The sequence below is a fragment of the Bombus huntii genome, chromosome 8, assembly GCF_024542735.1.
Source record: "Bombus huntii isolate Logan2020A chromosome 8, iyBomHunt1.1, whole genome shotgun sequence".
Classification (NCBI taxonomy): Eukaryota; Metazoa; Arthropoda; class Insecta; order Hymenoptera; family Apidae; genus Bombus; species Bombus huntii.
This window is the reverse complement of record NC_066245.1, coordinates 12,529,236-12,549,915: the sequence shown is the minus strand read 5'-3', so window position 1 is coordinate 12,549,915 and position 20,680 is coordinate 12,529,236. Positions and strand designations below refer to the sequence as shown.

The window sequence follows — 20,680 nt, the reverse complement described above, 5'->3', positions numbered from 1 at the left end:
GAATGTAGACAGTTGGCTAGTTATTCACAGACTGGCTTAGTGACCCATGGCCCTTGAAAAGGTTTAGATCCCCACTCTCTATGCAGTAATGAGTGTGACCTGTGTGGGTGTCTGTGTGGCGTCACATGTGCCACAGAACCTTCTAGTAGCTTCTCGACGTGCTCGTCTAGAATGTTCCATCCATATCCTCACGCTTCTTCCGGCGTCCTTTTGAAAAAGTATGCACGTGCTATCTGCCGTGGTGCATCTCACGAACGCACGCTGGTGGGGATGGCGCTGGGCAACGAATGGAAGAATCTGTACGATCAAACACTCTATCCGCATGCGACTGATATCGTTGTATTCCAACAATTTTGCGCCGGTGGATCGGTTATTGTTGTGACTTTGTTTTGTCCGGAGTTTACTTATCGATATTTTTCGTGCATCAAGGCGGTGTCCGTGTTGCGAGGCACAACAACAGCATGAGTCGCTCTCAATCCGCCTCGTCCTATGACTTTACCGACTATCTACCGAGTATTGTTACTAACGAATTATCAGCGAGCGACTATACACTGTCTTAGCGAAACCGTTAGTACGAGCGTCTTTGCGAACATTATCTGTTCTTATTTATTTAATCATTTAAAAATATACTTGACGGTTTCTTCAACGGGCAATCTCGTCTAATAAATCTCACGATCAACCATCCTCTACACACAAGTCCTCTAGTACTGCCCGAGCAGCCGAGCTAACTGGACGTGCAAAGTAGTGCTTCAGAAAAGTGCGGCAAGTGGGGAAGAGAAAGTTAAAAACGGCTACGTCTATAGCCAAATGGTGAAAACCCGTGTCTTCTATTAAGAAGACTAGCAAACTTACCATGAAAAAAATTACACCAATAATTACCTGACCAAAAATGTCATGAACAAATCCGATGGTCCCGTGCGCTAGACACACCCATCGCTAGCTTTCCTCCGACACAGCATCGTCACTCAACATTACTTCTTCTACACCACTAGAAAAGTCAACTACTAAGTCCAAATCGAACGCCTAACGTCTAAGTCTAAGCACGAACACTCACTTCCTCTATTAAGTATCCTCTAGTGCTACGTCCACTAACATGCTAAGTTCAATTATAAGAGTCTTGCTCTAGCGTGCATATCTATCTTACCTTTGGGCGACAAGTTGTCATCTAGGAATTATATCTACTCAACAGTGTAACTTAAGTGTTGGAAATAAAACCTTATAATTCTGTGAATTACAGTGTTATACTAACTGAATCACCCCTATTCTCTTAACGAAAATCAGGGGATCGATCAACTCGTGGTGTCGATTATCATAATCGTAACGGGAATTTACGACTCCCGTTGACGTCTCTCCTCGCGATTACGTCTTCCCGCGATTGGTCGAAAATACAGTATGTATGTATGTAATATGTCATATTATATAGATTATGGATCTTTACCATAACTTAAAACAATTATTTGTTTACTATATTTACAATTTGATTATTAGAAACTACATAATATGTTTTAAAATCGGTAATAAAGTTGTATAAATATATGTTTAGTGAATCTTTTGTAGAAAGTTTTATTTATTATTAACGAAGCTGACTAAATTCTATATTTAAATCATTTTGTCAATTTTATTATTCGTCATCACATCAAAGCATGTGTTTTTGTAGATCATATTATAATAATGTTTCCATATATGAGTAAAAGCTTCACTAAAACTTTCTTATAGAAACGCGTACATTTCTCTTAATTATGCTGATATTCCTAAAAGTAAACTTTTAGAAAAAATAGCAATTTCTTTAATATGTAAAATTTAAAAATTTATTGTTATTATGAATTAATATTTGTATAATTTACATTATTGTTATTTATAATATAAGACTACAAGCCACTATAAAAGCCTATTAAGTTAATGTTTCTATAGCTTTGTAGAACTTGTAATAGATTGTAATGTAACAGGTTAAAAAGAATTAGTGTAATTTGTACGTTATTATGGTATCGTGAATGAGGGGCCCGAGGGGTTTCGTAAATCGCAGACATGTGCATGTGGTCAGAAGGACAGAAAGCGATTTATCCGAAGAGATTGCTGAAAGGATCAGGGAGAATATTCGCGAGTTTCGAGTGCCATGCTAGGACTTGATATGAGCTGAAGAGAGGGCTGATCAAAGAATTCTCTAAAAAGATTAATAGTCGGCAAGTACACCAGAGACTTAGAGAAACGAAAAAGAGAAGCGACGAAGCATGTTTGGCTTATATGTACCGCATGCTTGAAATAGCCATCCATGTTGATATGGTAGAGGAGGCGAAAGTGGAGTATATTGTAGAAGGAATAGTAGATGAAGAAAACAATAAGTCTACACTATACGGTACTACATCCATTAAAGAATTGAGGGAGAGATTAATCATGTACGAGGAACAGTATTATCGCAGAGCAAAATCGATTGTGAAACTAGCCAAAACTGAAAGGAGCAGGAAGCCCAGTCAATCTGGAGATATGAAGAAGACGAGATGTTACAATTGCGGCGACGAAGAATATATGTGTGCAGAATGCCCTAATAGGTCGAGAGGACCTGCTTTAAGTGTAGAGAGTACGGACACATCGTATCGAAGTGCGACAACCTGAGCGAGTCCCATAAAGTTGTTTCTAGTACGTGGCAATCGTTGCAGACGAAGCGTGGTAAAGACGTTAAGATTGGAAATTTCGAATTGAGCGCGCTAATAGATACCGACAGCGAACTAACTTTAATGAGAGCGGATCAGCATGTGAAAATTGGGGCGCCCAGATTCAGTTAGAAAATTGTTGAATTTCGCGGTATCGGGTCCGGAAGAAATTGTACACTCGAAGAATTTTCGACGAATATTCTGATAGATGATGAGTCGTACGTTGTAACGATACAGTAGTTTCAGATACCTTGATGCAACACTCGTTAATAATTGGCCCATACTTCCTGAATACTGTCGAGTTAAACATAAAGTACAGAAATGCTTCTAATCGTAAAGTAGAGAAAAAAGATTGTAATAGACACCCGGAGGTGTTTAAAGTAGATATAGAAATGCAGCAAGACAAAGTAATTGATCAGTCTCAATCCGACTTTGCAAATCCGATCGTAGTTGAAAAAAGGAACGGATCTCTTCATGTTCCTATCGAGGAGAATAGTAGAGAATGTACGGCAGTTGTAGTTACCATGAGTCCTTGTCTCGAAGACACCGTCGTCATGAACAAAAATTTGTTAGATGAACCGGGGTTTTTTGCGTGAGGAGGGGAAAATGCTATTACGCATACCCAGAGAGATCCGCGTCTCTGGGTTATATAGGACTCGGCAGGTGACATCGCCATACCCACTAAAAACCCCTCGATCCTCTATTTGATTAGACACGGACAATTCCGGCATAGCCGATCAGCATTCATCAGGGTTGTCATTAACCGCGTCTCCGAATATAAGTAACATTGCGTGCTGGTACCGCTTCTCCTGTTCGCTGAACCCATAACTATTTCCATTTCTCTTCTGTAATTTGTTATCGATTTGCAGAACGCTTTGAGATTTGTCCAGTATTCGTCCTTGGTAACCACGGTGTCCACCAAGTTGTCCACACTTATCCTGAGACCCAGAAAATGCTCAAGTTCGATCCTTATGTTCATCCATTTAGAACACACGATCAGGGCGTGTTTTGCGTCGTCGTTCGGGTCACTACAATCCCAGCACCTAGTGTCGACCTCCTTACCGATCCTCTTTCTGTACCTGTTGAAGATACCATGCCCCATTAACATTTGCATCGTGAAGTGCCTCTCCTTTTCTTGGCGAATATGGGCGCTTTACCTATCAACTTCCTAGTAAAGTTGTCCTTGTTATAATTGCTCCATTCCGCTTGCCACTCCATTAGGGCTTTCTTCCTTATGTCATCCAGTTCTTCTTTTAACATGATGTACCTATCGATCACTTCACCTTCAACAGCTAAGCTCTTATAAATCTTCATTCTCTCGTATGATTCTTTCAACATCCTGGTTTTAATGTAGATCGGTAAGTTGCCGGCGAATACACAAAGCGCCGCATGAGATACAGTGCGGTAGGCTGTAGATGCACAGGGCAGTACGTTGGGCCCTTTTTATAATCTTCCTGTTCTTCTCATAGTTCATTGCATCAGCCCACACAAGCGCACCTTATGTCACGATGGATTCCCAAACATTGTAATAGAGCCTGCGTGCCAAGCCAGGCGGACCATTGATATTCGGCAGAATTCCTCTGAGTGCTCCTATCCTGATGTCTGCTTTATTGTACACAGTGACAATGTGTTTGTCAAATTTCCTGTGCGAGTCAATCGTGACACCAAGATACTTAACCGCCTCCACCGTATTAGTAGGCAAGCCGCCTACATTAAGGCCAATAACTCTGAGCACCCGCATACCAATAATTAGAATTACTTCAGTCTTGTCCTTGGCCAGCGTCAAGCCCACACTCGCACACCAGTCACACACGGTTTTCATAATCTCACCTACTTTCCCACTGACACCTTCGTTTTTCTTCGCGGCACATGTGATTGCCAGGTCATCTGCAAACGCGATTGTCTTAAAAAGTACTCTATTGTCCAGCCTTTCCAATAGTTGGTCATAGACGATATTCCACAGGAATGGCCCTAGAAGAGATCCTTGTGGTACACCTGCCGCAACCTCGTACTCCACTGTACCGAACTGAAGGCAGCTTCCTCCTGGTCAATTCTCCAATAATACTATCCCATCTAAGGGTGTTAAATGCATTCTTAATGTCCATCGTAATCATCAAACAGATCACCCTTTTTTTCTTACAGGTGTCTGCGAATTTGATCATCCGAGTAATCGCATCCACCGTGCTCCTTCTTTTCCTGAACCCGTATTGTCTCCTATGGAACGGTTCCGCTCCCATACGTCTTTCCACAATCTCCTTTAAGCACTGCTCCCATAACTCACTCAAGGCTGGGAATATGCTTATTGGTCGGTTTGCGTTGGGGAACTTAGGGTTCTTACCCGATTTCCTGAGCAATATTACTCTTGCTGTTTTCCAGCATCTAGGGATCCTTCCAGAGTCCGTAATATTGTTAATCACCTTAGTGAATAGTTTTCTTCTGTTGTTTACCAGCAACTTAACTATTTCTCCTGGGATCCCATCTATTCCCACAGCCTTCTTTCCATTGATTTTTCCGGTGATATACCCCACATCTTCCTTGTCGAGTGTCGTATTATAGGTGATATCCTCCCTGTCACATTCTTCGGCCTTCCTTTGCACCGGTCTGTGTCCAATAATAAATAAACAATTTAGGATCTCTTTGACCTTGTTAATCGGCATGTCATTGGGAAGCCCTTTCTTGTTGCATCTACTCATGATTGTGCGATACGGTTTTCTCCATGAGTCCCTATTTAAGATCTCGCAGAATCCGGCCCAAGCTCTCTTTTTGCTACCAGCTTCTTCAACTGACTCCTTATCTCCTTATAGGCGCTGATAAGAACGTCAATCCCGCTGGCATCCTTCTTCCTCGCTCTGGTTACTCTTCTTAAAACTTTATGAGCCTGTGCTCTCAATTCTGCGATCGTCTCGTTCCACCATTAATTGCTGTACCTCCTATTTGCCGTATAGCTCACCTTCTTTAGCGTCTTTTCGTATGTTCCCACCATACACTTCTGTAAAAGCTTCGACTTGTCTGCATCGTCAATCGTACTAAAATTTTCTGCATTAGTGATCTCGTCAAATTTCGATAAAAATATATCAGGTGTTAAACCCTTCGTGACGTATTCAACAAATTTCGTTACGGTCCTTGTTTTAAAAGAGTGCAATATAATATATACAAGTGGTTCGATGCTGAGAATGCATTTAAAACCTTACTCCTAACGTGGAGTTCGTTCACTTTGTTAGTTACGCTGACTATATCAGGGCAACTCGTCCTTCCATTTCTATAAAAGTATATTTATTATATAATCGTAGTGGGAGTACTCCGTAGTCGCATAGGGTTTCCATCAATATTCTTCCTCGCCCAACGGTAATTACTCCTACCCAGGAAGTAGACTTAGCGTTGAAGTCGCCAGCCACTAACACGTTCTTATCTCTACTTACACCGTCCTTAATTTCCGATGCAAGCATATTAATAAACATCATGTACTCTTGCTTGTTAATGTTAGGAGAGCAATAACCGCTAAAACAGAGGATATCACCTACACCTATACCCACTAATCCATCCTTCCTATATTGTAGAGTTTCATCCGGTGCTCTACCGTTGAATTGCGTCACCCAGATTGATGCATCACCCTTAGTATCATTGTATCAGTAAGGTAGCTGCCTGTTAGGTTCGGATATTATCACCACATCCGGTCTTAACTCAATTGTGCTTTGGCACATTAATTCCTGCGCCATCCTACATCTATTCAAATTTATCTGCAGGATTTTCATCTTCTCCCTTGTCTTCCTTGTCTTAAAATCCTCCTGTAACTGGGGAAGTATGCGACTCTCGCGTTATGTGTAGACTGTCGCGTTAGGCGTTAGTTTTAGACTGACTGTCGTTCTTTTTCTAATACGGAAGAAAAGTTCGGTGTGGGTGTGCCTCCGTGCCTAAAGAACGCGGATTCGTTGTTCCCACTTTCATTAGGAAGAGTGAGGGTAACGAACCGCGGTGTCGATTGGTCATGACCTGCACTACTGCTCGAAGGGATGAATAGGAAGTCTCCTATCGTGGTGGATATATGACCGTGTTCGTGAGGAAAACCTAGCTTGTTTTATTAGAGGGCTATTCGGTTTTTCCTAATGGGCGCATACCCGCTTTCTCCGTGTTTTAAGTGCGCCTAATAAACCCAAGGACCTCTCTAAAAACCGACTGTGTTTCGAGAATATTTTTAAACTTTAGAAATTCTTCAAGACAAACGGATTGAAGACACATGGCGAAACAATACAGGGAAGTGAAAGTTATGGTGGGTCCTTAGGTTTATTGAGGGTCGAAATGACGTTACGCAGGCCGGTTGTTGTCCGGTGGCGCGGGCTGGCGTGCAGATGTTTTAGGCGGCGTAACACTACTTTCTCTAAGCGTTACCGTGTCCTTTGGGTCTTGTAGCGTTATGTCGATAGGCAGCGGTTTGTTTTCCCTTGTAGTGGATGGGGCGTTCGTACGCTTCTCTGCGGTGTATCTGGCGGGTTGTCCGTCGGGTGCCCCCCCCCCCCCCCCCCCCTCCCCGTGGTGATGCTGGTGGCGCTGGGTCTCCTGGGTTGTACGATGAGGCCTGTCGCCCCTGCGGTGTTGATTGCTTTGCCAGTATGGTGGGACTGTATTTTCTCATTTTGCCACGTAATATTTGGTTTTTCTTTTTTATTTGTTCTAGCGTTGAGCTCGATGTTGAGTAGTTTGCTGCTCCCGGCTGTGATTGTGGATGTGGTTCTGATTCTAGTAAGCCAAATCTGTTTTTTGTTGTGATCGCTGGGTGCGAGGCAGCTTTTATGGGCCTCATGTTTCTGACTTCCTCAGTCCTTTCGTCCTGGGCGGAGAGATACTCCTCTTCTGTGTTTTTTGGGATATCTTCTACTCCTTTGGTCCTGGCAACTAGGTTTGGTTGGGGGTTGAGTTTCCGCGTCTTTTTCACGGAAAGTCTTAAGCTATTGTTGATTTCCTTGGCCGTTTTTTGCGAGTTTGTTTTCCTTTTGGTGGAGTTTTTTATTGATTCTAAGGTGGGTTCCGCTTCCTTGTTTTTTGCTTCATTATCGATGTCTCCTATTTTTTATATACTTTTATTTTGTCTTATTTTATAATTTTATTTTTATTTTTATTTATAACGATGATGTCACTGCAATATTTTTCACTTTTTGTCAGTTTTTGTCACTTTTTCTTTTTCCTTTAGTGAATGATTGTTTACTTTGACGCACACACTGTCAGGACCTAAGCCTGATGTCCCTTTTGGGGGAGGGGGCTGAGAGGTCCGTCCTGTTCGGAGGTTTGCGGTCAACTGGGATGTTAGCAGCGCGGCTAACAGGCGTTGACGAAAAATTTGGTGAGAGCCGCCGAAAGGCGACAGTGCCTTACCATTTATATGTGTTCCATCCTTGTCTAGTTGAGAGCTAAACGTCTCTCCTTTCATACTACACTGCGAAATGTGGAACACTTAACGATTTTGCGTGTCATCCTTGCGCAGGGGCCATGCTAACATTCTCTGTATCGTTACAATTTTAGTATACGTACTGCCGAAGCAAGTACACACAACCACCGCCACCTGGGTGCCCCACGGTGCCATCCTCAATAGCTTCACCTCAATGACATCATGCAAATTTATCCCCCACTGCCTTTGGATGTCTTCCAGCAGCGCTTGCTGGCGAGGGGGTCAATATTCCTCACCTGTAGTGTGGAATTTTCACAAGTGCGGCCATTTCTGTTTTGTCGCTCAAGGCGGCTCAACTTTACCGCCATATCGTTTACAGCAACCATCTTATCAAATTCGATTAGGATGTGGCCCGCCCTCGTTCTTCTCACCCCAGTGGCTCCTTCTAAGGTACTTCTTGCTGCCATTATTCTTCAATATACCTCTAGCCACTCACAGTCTTCCTCCACTTTAACTAGGATGGCCTCCTTTCTTCCCCTGCCCATCGGCGCACCCTCCTCGCCTCCCGGTTAATACCCGGACACACCCCAGCAATAGCCTGTTTCAGGGGAGCTCTCCTCTCCTTTTTCCTTCTCTCCACCGTCGTCCAACCTTCCGAGTCTTCACTGCACTCCTTCTCTATCGCCTTCTTCCTGCTCTCCTTACCGCACGTCTCTGCGTAGGTAGTCTCTCCTTTCCTAGGTCTCTTTAGCTCCTCCGCTCTCGTCATTTCGGCCGGCAATACCACTTTCCTCTTCGGGTATACCCCCTGGCCATCGGCACCTCCTTCGTAACTTCCATCCTAATGTCCATTCTTTCCTCATGAACAGGCTCCATCCACCTCTTTCTCCTTCTTGTCTTCTGCTCGCCGCATTGCCCCAAGGACGATAGAATTCCAATGATTAGATTTCCTATCTCTCTTATCCTCTCGTCCTTGTCCTTGTCCAATTAAAATTTTCGGACTCATTCAACATTTGTACCGCTCCTGCAAGGGCTTGCGTGAACCCTCTCAGTTTCGCCCTTAAAATCATGCATCATCGTCATCGACATCACTCGTCTGGGTATCGTCTCTGGCGCTATCCTCCGCTTCATTAACCATCACTGCGTACCCCTGTTTAGTCCTGGCATTTCCTTCCACCACTTTCCTGGCCAATTTGTTAGATTGACCGCTCCTCTACCTGCCACAGGCGTGATATGGTCATTATCCCTAACTCCGAAGGAGCCCTCAGATTTTTCGGTCACTTCCATTTCAGCCCTACCACCAATCACGGGGCTTCTCTGTAGTTTTCTGCTAGGTTTAAAGGGGCTGAATTCTTCTACGTCCTACGAGAATGCCTTTCCCGTCCCGATGATGCTACAGCGGAAAACTATATTGGGGTGTGTCTAAGGACACGAGATCATCGGATTCGTCGAGAAAAGCCTTCGCTCAGAAAGTAAGGGAAATTGGCGTTGCTGCTAATTGGTCAATCTCCATATCGGTGGTTAGAAAAAGATGCTAGCCGCCCTCGAGGGAAAGTTGCTAGTGGGAGACGCCGCTCGTTGAAAAATAGGTCTCCCCTATTTTCCCGTAGTTGGGACAGAGACTGTTTGTCTGTTTGAAGGACTTTAGTTGACTAAATCTTAAGATTTATAACGGGCCCTCGAGCTAGCTGAACATGTACTGCGGAAACGCATCGACATCTGGCAATCATCTTACTCGAAGAATAGGGTCTGCATGTGGCGAGCCACGGGACAGAAACCGTTGGAATGTTTACTGTCGCGTGTCGCCACGAATATTTCTTTTAAGGAGAGCTAAAGAATTACTCCATACCTTTGTTAGACAAAGCATTCATTCCGTGACCGCGGCTACGTTCGGCGGCTGACTGTCGCCTCGAGCCCAAGCTCATTATCACAACTCTCGAACAATTACAATCGGATTGAATAACTACAATTGTTCAATTACAGCTATAGTAGACTCTAGGTTACAATGTTACGGCATTATCCAAAATTCCAAAGGCTCCGATGTTCTTTCATCTCCGACATATATATAAAGGAAAACCGGAGCCTTCCCATTGTAATTTTGAGGATGTCTTCTAATGCTTTACCCTAGATTTTATCATAGCTGTAATTAAGCAATTGTCATTTGTAATTGTTTGATATTTGTGAAAGCGAAAGTGGGTTCGAGGTGACAACTGGTCGCCGAACGTAGCCACGGTCACGGGATAAACGTTTTGCCTGACGAAGGTGTGGATCGGTTGTATTGTTCTCCCTAGAAATCACATAGAATTGTACTTTGTTGATGTCGATATAATGGGACACACGTTGTATTAGGAATCAAACTCCATACAGAAACTGCCTAGCAACGGCGTTTGGATCTTTCTCGATGCTTCCAAAGAGTATACAACAAACTTTTGGCAGAAACTGCCTAGCAACGGCGATTGGAACCTTCTCGATGCCTCCAGCGAGCATATAACAAACAAATGCAGTCGTACAGCGAAAAAGATTTTCATCAGATATTCATTCGTGTGATCGCCTTGGAAAGTGATACATCGAGCAATTTACCGAGTGTCTCAGCAATCATATTTTTTTGTGTTTAAAATTATTCTACGCATAGTAAAGAGTTATCCCGTTGACGGTGGATTCGTTTGAACCTAGGAACATTGTTAATAGTGTTAATTAAATTCATTATTCGTAAAACCTATTAATCGTTAATCTCATTATTCGTTAAATTTATTATTCGTAAGACATATTATTCGTTCCTCTTATTGTTCGTTAAACTTATTATTCTTTAATCTAATTATTAGTTAAACTTATCGTTTGTTAATCTTATCATTTATTAAACTCATTATTCATGATATTTTGTAAAATCTTGTATATTCGCGTAAATATAATCTCTGTCTCGTAAATCGATGGCCAACTCAAACGAAGAATCGTTACGCGCCTTAAATTCTAATGTTAACCCGACATATAAATAATAAATAATAAATAATAATGATAACAAAATAATAAATAAATAATAGATAATAAACAACAAATAATAATAAATCAATAAATAAGCAAATACTAAATAATAAATAATCAAATAAATAAGTGAGTAAATAAATAAATAAATAACTATATAAATAAATAAATAATAATAATAAATAACTAATAACAAATAACAAAATAATAAATAATAAATAAATAAATATGTAAATGAATGCACATTACAGTTACATTGTCCATCTTACTTGTCGCCACGCAACTCATATAAAACCTACAAGTTACGTAGCGCACCATCACTTATTTATTCACAAAGGGAGTTCGGCTCAAGTAAAATAAAATGTAGGTGCTTTTCGGGTTCGACGATATTATCAACACCTTCATTATCTCCTTTACCTCCGCCGTGGAGGACAAGCCATCTCCAAAGCCAGTTCCATAGGTACGTCTGAAGCTGTGGGTGTCAGCTTCCTTTTTCTTCCCCTGGACGGCGCTGATGAGGACGAGGACACATAGGCCATCGGCTCTTCGACGTCCGAACTCGCACTTCCCTGCGAGATTCCTGCCGTTGTGGTTCCGGTATCCGATTCGGAGCTTAGCGGCATGACCGGATTCATCCTGGAAACCTCTGGACTGTCCATCCTGTTTGCAGTCCTCTCGGATTTCCTGGTCACCTTTGAGGCAGGCTCCATTCATTCTTCCATATCCTTCCATTTGCTAGTATTATCCTCGTCAGACGCAGGAGTCCGTCTGGTGGCCTTCAACACAGAGGGGCCTAGCGCGCACGTGTTCTAGGGTAGTTTCCGAGGTAGCCTATGCGGCGGCTCTGCCGTCGCGCGTCGTAAGATATCTGCGCCTGCCCACTCGTACCCCGAGACGTATCCCTGTGATGGGGTTGCCGGCGCGCGTCCCAATATGTCCTCCTACTGCTTCGTCGACAGGGCTACATCTTCCATGCTTTCCTGTCCCATCCAGTCCGTTGTTTACCAGTTTTCTTGCGCACGTTTGCACACGCGCCCTAACATAACACTCTGGTTCACTTCTTTTGTCGCCTTTCCTTGTTTCCTGTATAATTTCGGTTGCAGAGTATGGAGCGACGTGAACGCGCCGTCTCTGCATGCCGCCATCTTCGAAACTCCTCCAGACTTTACTCAGTGCTGGAAGCACTCCGCAATCGGCCTCAATGATGATGTCATTGCTGGGTCCCTACCCGATTTGGGAATGAGCACCACCCTCGTCTCCTTCCATTTTGTCGGACGAAATCCGGAGTGGCGTGGGCTCAGGCGAGGATTCCCTCCCCCCGCCGGGCTGGTGGACTGAGACGTCCGGTGGGAAACTGGACGAGAGCTGTTGGAGGGGGTGGCTCTACGATCTACCGGCGAAGGTCAGGTGTGTGACTACCGGGCCGTTAGATCGGTCTTCCCAAATCGGATGGTTTGGACACACCGCGGAAGGCTTCCACTGTTCTCCCGGATGACGCAGGTGATCGCAAGACAGTATTCGGGGAATACTTGCAGAAGATCAGGATAGAGATGACGAAAACCTATCACCACTCCGAGAACACGCCCCAGCACACGCTGGAATTTTGTCCGGCGTGGAAAGTCGCCCATCGTATTCTGCGAAATAATTCTCGTAAAGGAGCGAACAGAGCGGGAGGGAGTGAGAACATCCCACCGTTTAGGATTGCGCGCCGAAGGGCGGCCTTGTGCCGCCCTAAGTGATCATAGGGGCTGACATGCCGAGGAGGAACTGGGATCTCCTCGGACTTGTGCGACGGCCCAGGGGTTAGCGGTGAGAGGGCCTACCGTACAGTGTCCCATGCAGCACCTTGCGTGACTATGGGCATTATGCCCATTTATTTCACAGCTGAGCTTCTAACCGAAAAATACCACATTGAGAAGGAAGATCATCAGGAGCAGTATAACATCCGTTCACGAGCTGTTGCCGCCTTGTTGCCGTCTATCAAGATAGGATCATGGCAGTGGAGGAGCGCATTGTGGAGAAATGGGAGGAGAGGTGATTTTACAGAGAAGACAATTGGATGAAGCGACTGATAGCGTATGTATGTTTACTTAGAATATATAGGAGGAAAATTGATCACTTCATCATGCAGATCTTGACAGGGCATGGGATCATTAATGTTTATCATAAAACAATTAATAAGGGCGGGAGTAACGAGATGACTCTCTTAAGCGGATAAGCAACGTGCCGCCTTTAAACGGTGTGTTGTGGGGCCTCGGAGAGTCACAAGTGCTCAGGGGCACGGGAGACTTCGGCCTTGTCTGCTCAAGTCGCACTCCTACTTCCCTGTGGTTCCACCGGTAACGTGGGAGCCGGGTCGGCGTGGGGAATAGTCCCCCGGACGTGGCGTCCATGGCTGAATGGAGTGCAGCGACGAAGGAGCGAAAGACACTTATTGCTATCGGCTCGCAGACACGGGTTTATCTTTTTTCTTTTTCTAACCGTGAATGAAGGATTATCACCATCAAAATTAATTAAGCAATCAGGAAATTGTTTTCTTGTTGACGACCTGGCTTTAAAATGGACTAAGAGTTGGAATTGTTCGGAATAACAAATTTGTCTTGATTCACGACTATCGCTATCAATAAAAGAAAAACAAGTAGAAGCCTCGGACGCAGCGCGTCTCGATCCCGGAAGCACTGTAGCGGACTCATGCGCTCGGGAGGGGACCAACGCGAACGACTTGGCTATGTCCCCGGACACGATTTTAAAAATTATGGTGCCGTTGATGGGAAACAAGGTCGCTTTTCCGGTCTACGAGAGGGGGGAAGCTAACCTCTTTGTAGAGGATGGATCTATTCAAATATCACTATTAGCAGTCTATAAGTCGTGAGCACTTTATTAAAGATATGCTTTGATACAAAGCGCAAGTCCTGGTATAATAATCTATCGAAATAAATAAGCGCGTATAAAGAAACTCCGTGTACTCTATGATGCGTCGATATGCTTACGCTGCGATCGCTGAACTCTCTCGCTCGCCAATTCGCGTGTTTATTTACACTGGTCGGGGGACAGTCGGAAAGTTTGAACTCGACTGCCTTTAACGGTTGAAAGTAGCGGCGACATTGTTTTGCTCGGAGTTCATTACTCCTTGCAATACCTTTTTTTTTCTTTTTTTTGTACGTGGAGAAATCCTCATGGACACTCCGCTGCTGCAGGACGCGTAGCAGCAGAGTAGTGTTGGACTCCTACCGACTAAAACTCCACGATGACCATCCTACGTGTGCGACGGGGGTGCTCCAGGAACCTCAATGAATTAACTTCCCTCGCCGCTTGTTGTCGAAGAACCAGATGGCCTCTGACTTCGCAGGGGAGACCCTCAGGCCCAGTCCGCGCACGGCACGGATGGCGCAGGCCGTTGCGATTTCGCCGATGCGCAGTGTTTCGTGTCAGCCACGACCCCCGACCAGGATCAGGGTGTTGTCCGCATAGCACACCATGGCCGCGCCTGGGGGCAGCGGGCATCACAGTACCTCGTCATACGCAATGTTCCATAGGATCGGCCTCAGCAAAGAGCACTGCGGTACTCCGCGCTCGACAGGTCGCATTTTCCTCCCTTCCTTGCTGGTGTAGTATATCCACCTGTCGTCGAGGTAGGCTCGGTTCAGCCGGACGAGGTAGCTGGGAACCTCGAAGTGCTCCAGAGCCGTCAGTAACCTGTCCCATGGCATGGAATTAAAGGCGTTGACGATGTCCAGGAAAACCGCAAGCGCCACGTCGTTCCGGGAAACTCCGTCCTTTGCCAGTGTCCGCACGCGTCTGACCGCGTCGATCGCCGAGCGTCCCTTCCAGAAGCCGTACTGGCTTTCGTGCCAACCTGGCACCTGGCCCGCTATGTGCCGCTCCAAGCAGGTGGCGACTACCCTCTCCAGCAGTTTGCCGACCTCGTCTAGCAGGCATATCGGCCGGTACGCTAACGGCGAGGTTGTCGGTCGGCCCTCCTTACGGAGCAGTACCAGCCTCGCCGTTCGCCATGCCCGGGGGTAGGCTCCCACTTTCAGGCATCTTGTGTAGAGGCGCCGAAGTCTGGGGGCCATAACTCCCATCACTTCCCCCCAGGTCCGACCCGAGATTCCGTCTGGGCCCGGCGCCGCGTTGCGGGAGGCCATTCTTCTGGTCGCCTCCCATATCTCTTCCTCCGTGACGTCCCAGTCATCCCTCCACTCCAACGTCCGTGTCGGTTCCCGCGGCCGTTCTGTCGCCTTGTCTTCTTGCGAGGGGAACAGTGTCGCGATGATCCGCCGCAACAGCGCAGATTCCATTGCCGTCGTTGCCAGGGGGCCCTTCTCGCACAGTTTCCGCGTCACCGTCCTATATGGGCCTTCCCCATGAGTCGGCCTCGACTGTTCCGATCAGTTCGGACCAGAGGCGGTCCTTCGCGTTTTTGATCTCCTTCTGCAGCGAGCGCCGTAGCGCGCGGTACGCCCGGTAGCGCAAGGAGACTTCTTCTTTGTCGCGTCGTCGCCAGCGGCGGGCCCTTAGGTACTGTCTTCGGGCCCGGACGCATCTCGTCCTCAGCTCCGCGATGTCAGGGTTCCACCAGTAGACTGCCCTGCTTCGCACCGTGCCTGGTGTGGCACGTGGCATGGATGCGTCGCAGATTGCTGTGATGGCTCGGCGTAGGTTCTCGGCCTCCTCTTCCACGTCTGTCTCGGTCGTCGTCGTCGGGGCCTCCCAGCTCCAAGCTGTTGGTATGGCAGCCGCCCGGAGTAGATCCTCGTTCATCTCCTTAACCTTCCATCTTGGCGGTGGGCGCGCGTGTCCCCTCCTCGGCGGGCCGCGACCCTCGCCTGCAGTTCACGTTCGGGGTCCAGGTGTATCTGCCTCCATGAATATGTAGAGGTGGTCCGAAAGTGTCTCGACCCCTTCGGCTATTCTCCAGCCTGAGATCCGCCTCAATGCATCGGGGGAGGCCCATGTATTGTCGACGATGGAGCTCCCTCTCCACGCCACGCAGGTACTGGTCGAGCCCCTGTTCACCAACAGAAGTCCAAGTCCCGCAGTCCAGTTTGACAGCGTGCGTGTTGGTTCTGGCGTCCCCCATTCCGCGGAGTGCGCGTTGAAGTCCTCCAGAACGAGCACTTGCCGGTGGAGTCGTGGCCTGATGCACTCGCCGACTCCGTCCAGGAATTCCTCGAATGTTGCCCGTCCGCTGTTGGGTGACACGTACACACCCACCACCACCATCCCTGCCAACTAGATCACGACGTATCCGTTGCGGCGTTCCAGCAGGGTTCCGTGGGCGGGCGCCCCGGGCATTGATGTGCAGGTGACGGCAACCATTCCGTCTGTATCCCCGGCCCATTTCGGAGCATCCGGGACTGTGTATGGTTCTGACACCACCGCTAGGGCGACCGTGTTCTCCCGAATGGTTTGGTAGAGCAGGTCTTGCGCTCGCCTTGATCTTCCTAGGTTCGTCTGGAGGATGCGCATTTCCGGCCCCCTAGCGTCGTCGTATCTCTGGCTTCCTCCGTGCCAGCTTCTTTGTTCGCAGGCTTAGGGTCGCCTTGCGGTGGGGATCCGCGGGTGTCTCCTTTTGTTCCTTTCTTCGGGGGGGGGGGGGGGGGGGGCGCAGGCCGGTCCACCCATCCTGTGCCCGGATGGTGCTCCAAGCGCCTCGCAGGGTAGGCATTTCAGGCTCGCGGCAGTGCGAGCTTTCGCTTGGTGTCCTGGTTTGCCGCATCTGAAGCATATGTGCCCCTTGTCTTCCTTGGCGGTGCAGAACTTCCTTACGTGCCCGATCTCCAGGCACCTGTAGCACTGTAGGGGTCTTCGCGCGATGGCTTCGACCCTAGCCGCCGACCACCCTATGGCGACCTTGCCAGCCTGGGCCAGTTTCCTCACTGCACCGGCCGGGCCTCGTATCCACACAGATCCAAGACCGTTTCGGGCGGGGCGGATTTCTCCCAGCCGGACGTCCTCCGGCTTGCAGCCGCTCTCCTTCGCCAGGGTGTTCTGGATTTCCTCCTTGGTGGCCAATATGTCTATCATAGATACCCTTGCTTCCGCGGCTCGGAAGGGTGTCGCCACGCGGACCTTTTTCGGAACCAGAGCCCGCATTAGGCATGCTGCGAGTGCTGCGGCCTTCTTCCTCTCCTGGTCCTCAGGGACCTTCAGGATGACGCCTCCAGTGATGGTCATTCGCATCCTCATCGTGCTGATGCCGATCTCAGCCAGGAAGACGCTGTTCCTGGCTGCAACCAGAACCTCCGCGTAGGATTGTCCCGATTTGTCTCTCAGCGTGATCGTTACCGCTGACCATCGTGGTGTATGTGGGAAGGGCAACTTGCCTCCCCCTCTCCGCGCGTTCTCCGCTCCGCTCTCTGGGGATTTCCTCGGGCTCTTCGCCTCTGTCCCGGGGGTAGGTTTGGCCGATTGTTTCTTCTCTGCCCCATTCTTCTTTCTGTTATTCCTCTTCTTCCGTTTCTGCTCGACGGTCTGCCATTCCGTGACAGCCGCTTGTCCTCCCTTGATCGAAGGAGCGTTTGGCGCTCCGGTCTCAACCCTTCTTGCGTTTTCGTTCGGGGCGACCTCCTTTTCTTCCCTCCTTTCCATGTTCTGGAGGCGTTCCTCCAGCCGGTGCAGCGAGGGTCTCATCTCCCCTATCTCCTGTTCGATTGCGGCGAGGCGCGCCGTGTCGCTGCTCTTCTCTGCGGGGGGACGCGTGGCCAGCTCTTTTTTGAGCGCCTCGTTCTCCGCCTCTAGTGTCGTTATGCGTTCTTGCGCTATAGCGAGGGCGACGATGGCGGGATCTATTCTCCTCACCAGCTCTGTTGTGCCCGCGGTGATAGTCCTCGCCACTTCCTTTAACGTTTCCTCCTGCGTACTCTTGAGGTTGCGAGATGTCTCGACAACTTTGGTCATCTCTGTGGCCCGATGGATCCGCTCCTATGTCTGCTGTAGTAGCCGTTCTCATCTCTTGGGCTAGGTCCTCTTCCTCCGTCGTTCCTTCGGTCCGCGAGTTCTCCACGCCCAGTGTGGGGTGGGAGGGCCCCTCTTTTGTCAGGGCTGCTCTCGTCATGCTCCTGGTGCTGACGTGTGACGGCTCAGCAACCAGCTCCGCTTCGCCCCCTCCTCCGACGATTTCCCCTACCTCCTTATCTTTCGCCACCGCTGCGTCCTTTTTCGCCATTGGGCGCAAATGTGGCCGCTTCCTTCGCGCTTACTGCTCCGCTAGTCGCTGCCGCTTTCAAATAGCCCGCGCGGCGCGCTTTGACGCACGTGTCAATATGGCTGAGTCTGTGTGGTTCCTCGGGTAGCCCGTGTGGCGGCGCTGTTGTCACGCGTCCCAATATGGCTACACCTCCGTCATAACCTCACACTCGGTTTACCTCCGCCTTTAACGCCTTTCTACACCAGATTTCGTGGGTTCCTACACCTGCTTTGCATTCACGGGCGCTAGTCCTACACTCTGGTTACTTTCCTTGCCTGAATTCTCCAGTTTTCCGGAGATTTCGGGTAAGCTCACGGCTCCGTCCTCTCTGTGTCTGCTCCACTACACAGTCACCCTCGAACTCCCTCCTTACAATACCTGTGACCTAACGGTCATGATACTTCAAAACAAAACAACAATAAGATTTGAATTTATCCTGCTCGCATGCGGCTACATCTTCTTTATGAATTTAGCAGATCCGAACAAGCACCTTGGTTTCCATCACGTGGATGCCCGTATACAATGAGGATCTTTGCGATGTAACAAGAATTTCCCGAAGCTCCATGGGGCAAAGTTCCACTTACCTAAGTGTAGTAACACCAGAGGCAAAGAGTGAGCTTATAAGTGTGAGGTTTGCTCCATGAGCTTCGGGACTCAAAGAGGGCTATCCACCCATGAACGGCATGCGCGCCCTGCCGTGAAAAACCAGAAAAGATGGGGAGCATAACCCCCAAATACAAATTGGATGGTAGAAGAAGTGACCCTCTTAAGAGAGCTGGAAGAAACATTTAAAAATTATAAGTACCCAAATAAAGAGATCAGTGAAATCCTCACTACCAAAACGATCGACCAAATTAAATATAAAAGGAAATGTTTAAGAGTAAGTAGTGAGGATGCGAGCGCTCAGGAGGGTACTCAGGTGACAGAGGGAGGGTGCGATCTCCTTGATTCAGGCAATGCGCATTTAGGCGTTGAACTTGAAGTTTCTGTTGATATAAACAATGAAGAGTCTACCCATCAGTGGAGACTCGAGTTAACACGAGAGATAGAAAGACTCACCGAGGTACCACCGTCGTTAAAGGAGGTAAACGCTCGGTTAATGCAACTTTGGTTCGATTACAAAGGGAATAAGGAAGCCCTTATCGAAAAAATTAATGAATTTATTTGCACATTTCTACCTGGAGTGATAAGCACTAATAAAGAAAAAGATAAAACAAAAAGGGAACCATCCAGTAAGGATAAAAGGAAATAGAGCAACAGAAGTCGAAGAAAGCGTTATTCATACACACGTTGCCAGGGAGCTGTTAAAGGAATGTCCCAGGAAGTTAGCCGACGTTGTGGTTAATAACGATCGTGCATATATAATAATACCGGCAAAAATAAATAAATAAATAATAATAATAATAAATAAATAAATAATAAATACCATGCAATCGATAATAATAAATAAGTAAATAAAACAAACCGTATTAAATAATAAATAATGTGATCTGAATAAATAAATAAATAAATAAATAAATAAATAAATAAATACTAGTGAAAACAAAATAATAATAAATTAATAAATAAATACAACTAATAGAATGCACGTTACAGTTGCATTCTCCATCCTACTCTAATCTACTATCTATCGCGTACTCTAATCCTGTAAGTGTTTTCCGTTTATGGATGGTCCTTAGAGCAATCCTTATGTTTATTGTGCGCTCTTAGATATTACGGAGGAAGCGGTTAGTTACCTACTTAACTTAAGTTAAGCTCGACGGCGTCCTCCTTATTTTGTTGCCTCGATCTCTGTGCTAATCTCCTCTTCCTAAGGGTCTCCCCCGAAGCCGCGCCATCTCCTCGTTCCAATAATAATTTGGGTTTCTACTCCCCTTAGGAGGAAATACTTTATTGAGTGAAGCTTCACAGGATTCTTCAATGATCCACTATATGTAATTCTCTTGCTTTATCGTCTCCTTCGGCTGATGTTTCAATAATTTATTTTTCTTGTCGTCGAAACTGCTTAAGAACTTCTCGGGTATAACGTCGGGTATTCGTCGAGTATTTAAAACATCTCTTCCTACTATAACGAGCACCTCCTCTGAACTCGTGCACAACGTACCTGTAGTCCGAAGCACTGTATTCTCCAAGGACCCCAGGACGCTTATGCTTCTCGAGGAGCTTACTTGCTCACACTCATTATATCCAGGAAACTCCTTTTCGAGACTCTCTGAAATGTGAAGCCATACTGGATCCAAATAGGAGCAAGGTGGTTCCCTTCTGTCCGTCTTAGCGCCACCCCATGCCTTGGATTTCGCATTGAAATCATCAGCCACGATCACTTCATTGCACCTCCTCGCAGCTGTCCCGATGGAGCCTTTTTTTGCGCGAGGAGGGGAAAATGCCTTTACACATATCCGGTGACCCGTGACGCCAGGTTATGTGGGACTCGGCAGCTGACGTCGCCATACCCACTAAAAAACCCTCCTCCTACTCACT

The 20,680-nt window shown here is 47.1% G+C and overlaps 1 protein-coding gene, 1 long non-coding RNA gene and 2 other non-coding genes across 4 annotated transcripts; 1 reads left to right on the top strand and 3 right to left on the bottom strand.

Annotated features, from left to right (window-relative positions):
- Window positions 1–4,146: 4,146 nt before the first annotated feature.
- Window positions 4,147–5,341, bottom strand: LOC126868404 (uncharacterized). The gene is made up of 2 exons (XM_050623764.1): window positions 4,654–5,341; window positions 4,147–4,535 (listed from the first exon to the last, which is right to left on the bottom strand). Exons 1-2 carry the CDS (start codon window positions 5,339–5,341, stop codon window positions 4,147–4,149), a joined length of 1,077 nt encoding a protein of 358 aa, XP_050479721.1.
- A 2,630-nt stretch (window positions 5,342–7,971) lies between these two features.
- LOC126869088 (U6atac minor spliceosomal RNA) lies at window positions 7,972–8,077 on the bottom strand. Its single transcript, XR_007690826.1, has one exon. It is a non-coding gene; the product is annotated as a U6atac minor spliceosomal RNA (small nuclear RNA).
- A 2-nt stretch (window positions 8,078–8,079) lies between these two features.
- On the bottom strand, window positions 8,080–8,186 carry LOC126869086 (U6 spliceosomal RNA). Its single transcript, XR_007690824.1, has one exon. It is a non-coding gene; the product is annotated as a U6 spliceosomal RNA (small nuclear RNA).
- A 1,956-nt stretch (window positions 8,187–10,142) lies between these two features.
- LOC126869012 (uncharacterized) lies at window positions 10,143–10,952 on the top strand. Its single transcript, XR_007690807.1, has 2 exons — window positions 10,143–10,260; window positions 10,702–10,952. It is a non-coding gene; the product is annotated as an uncharacterized LOC126869012 (long non-coding RNA).
- Window positions 10,953–20,680: the final 9,728 nt, after the last annotated feature.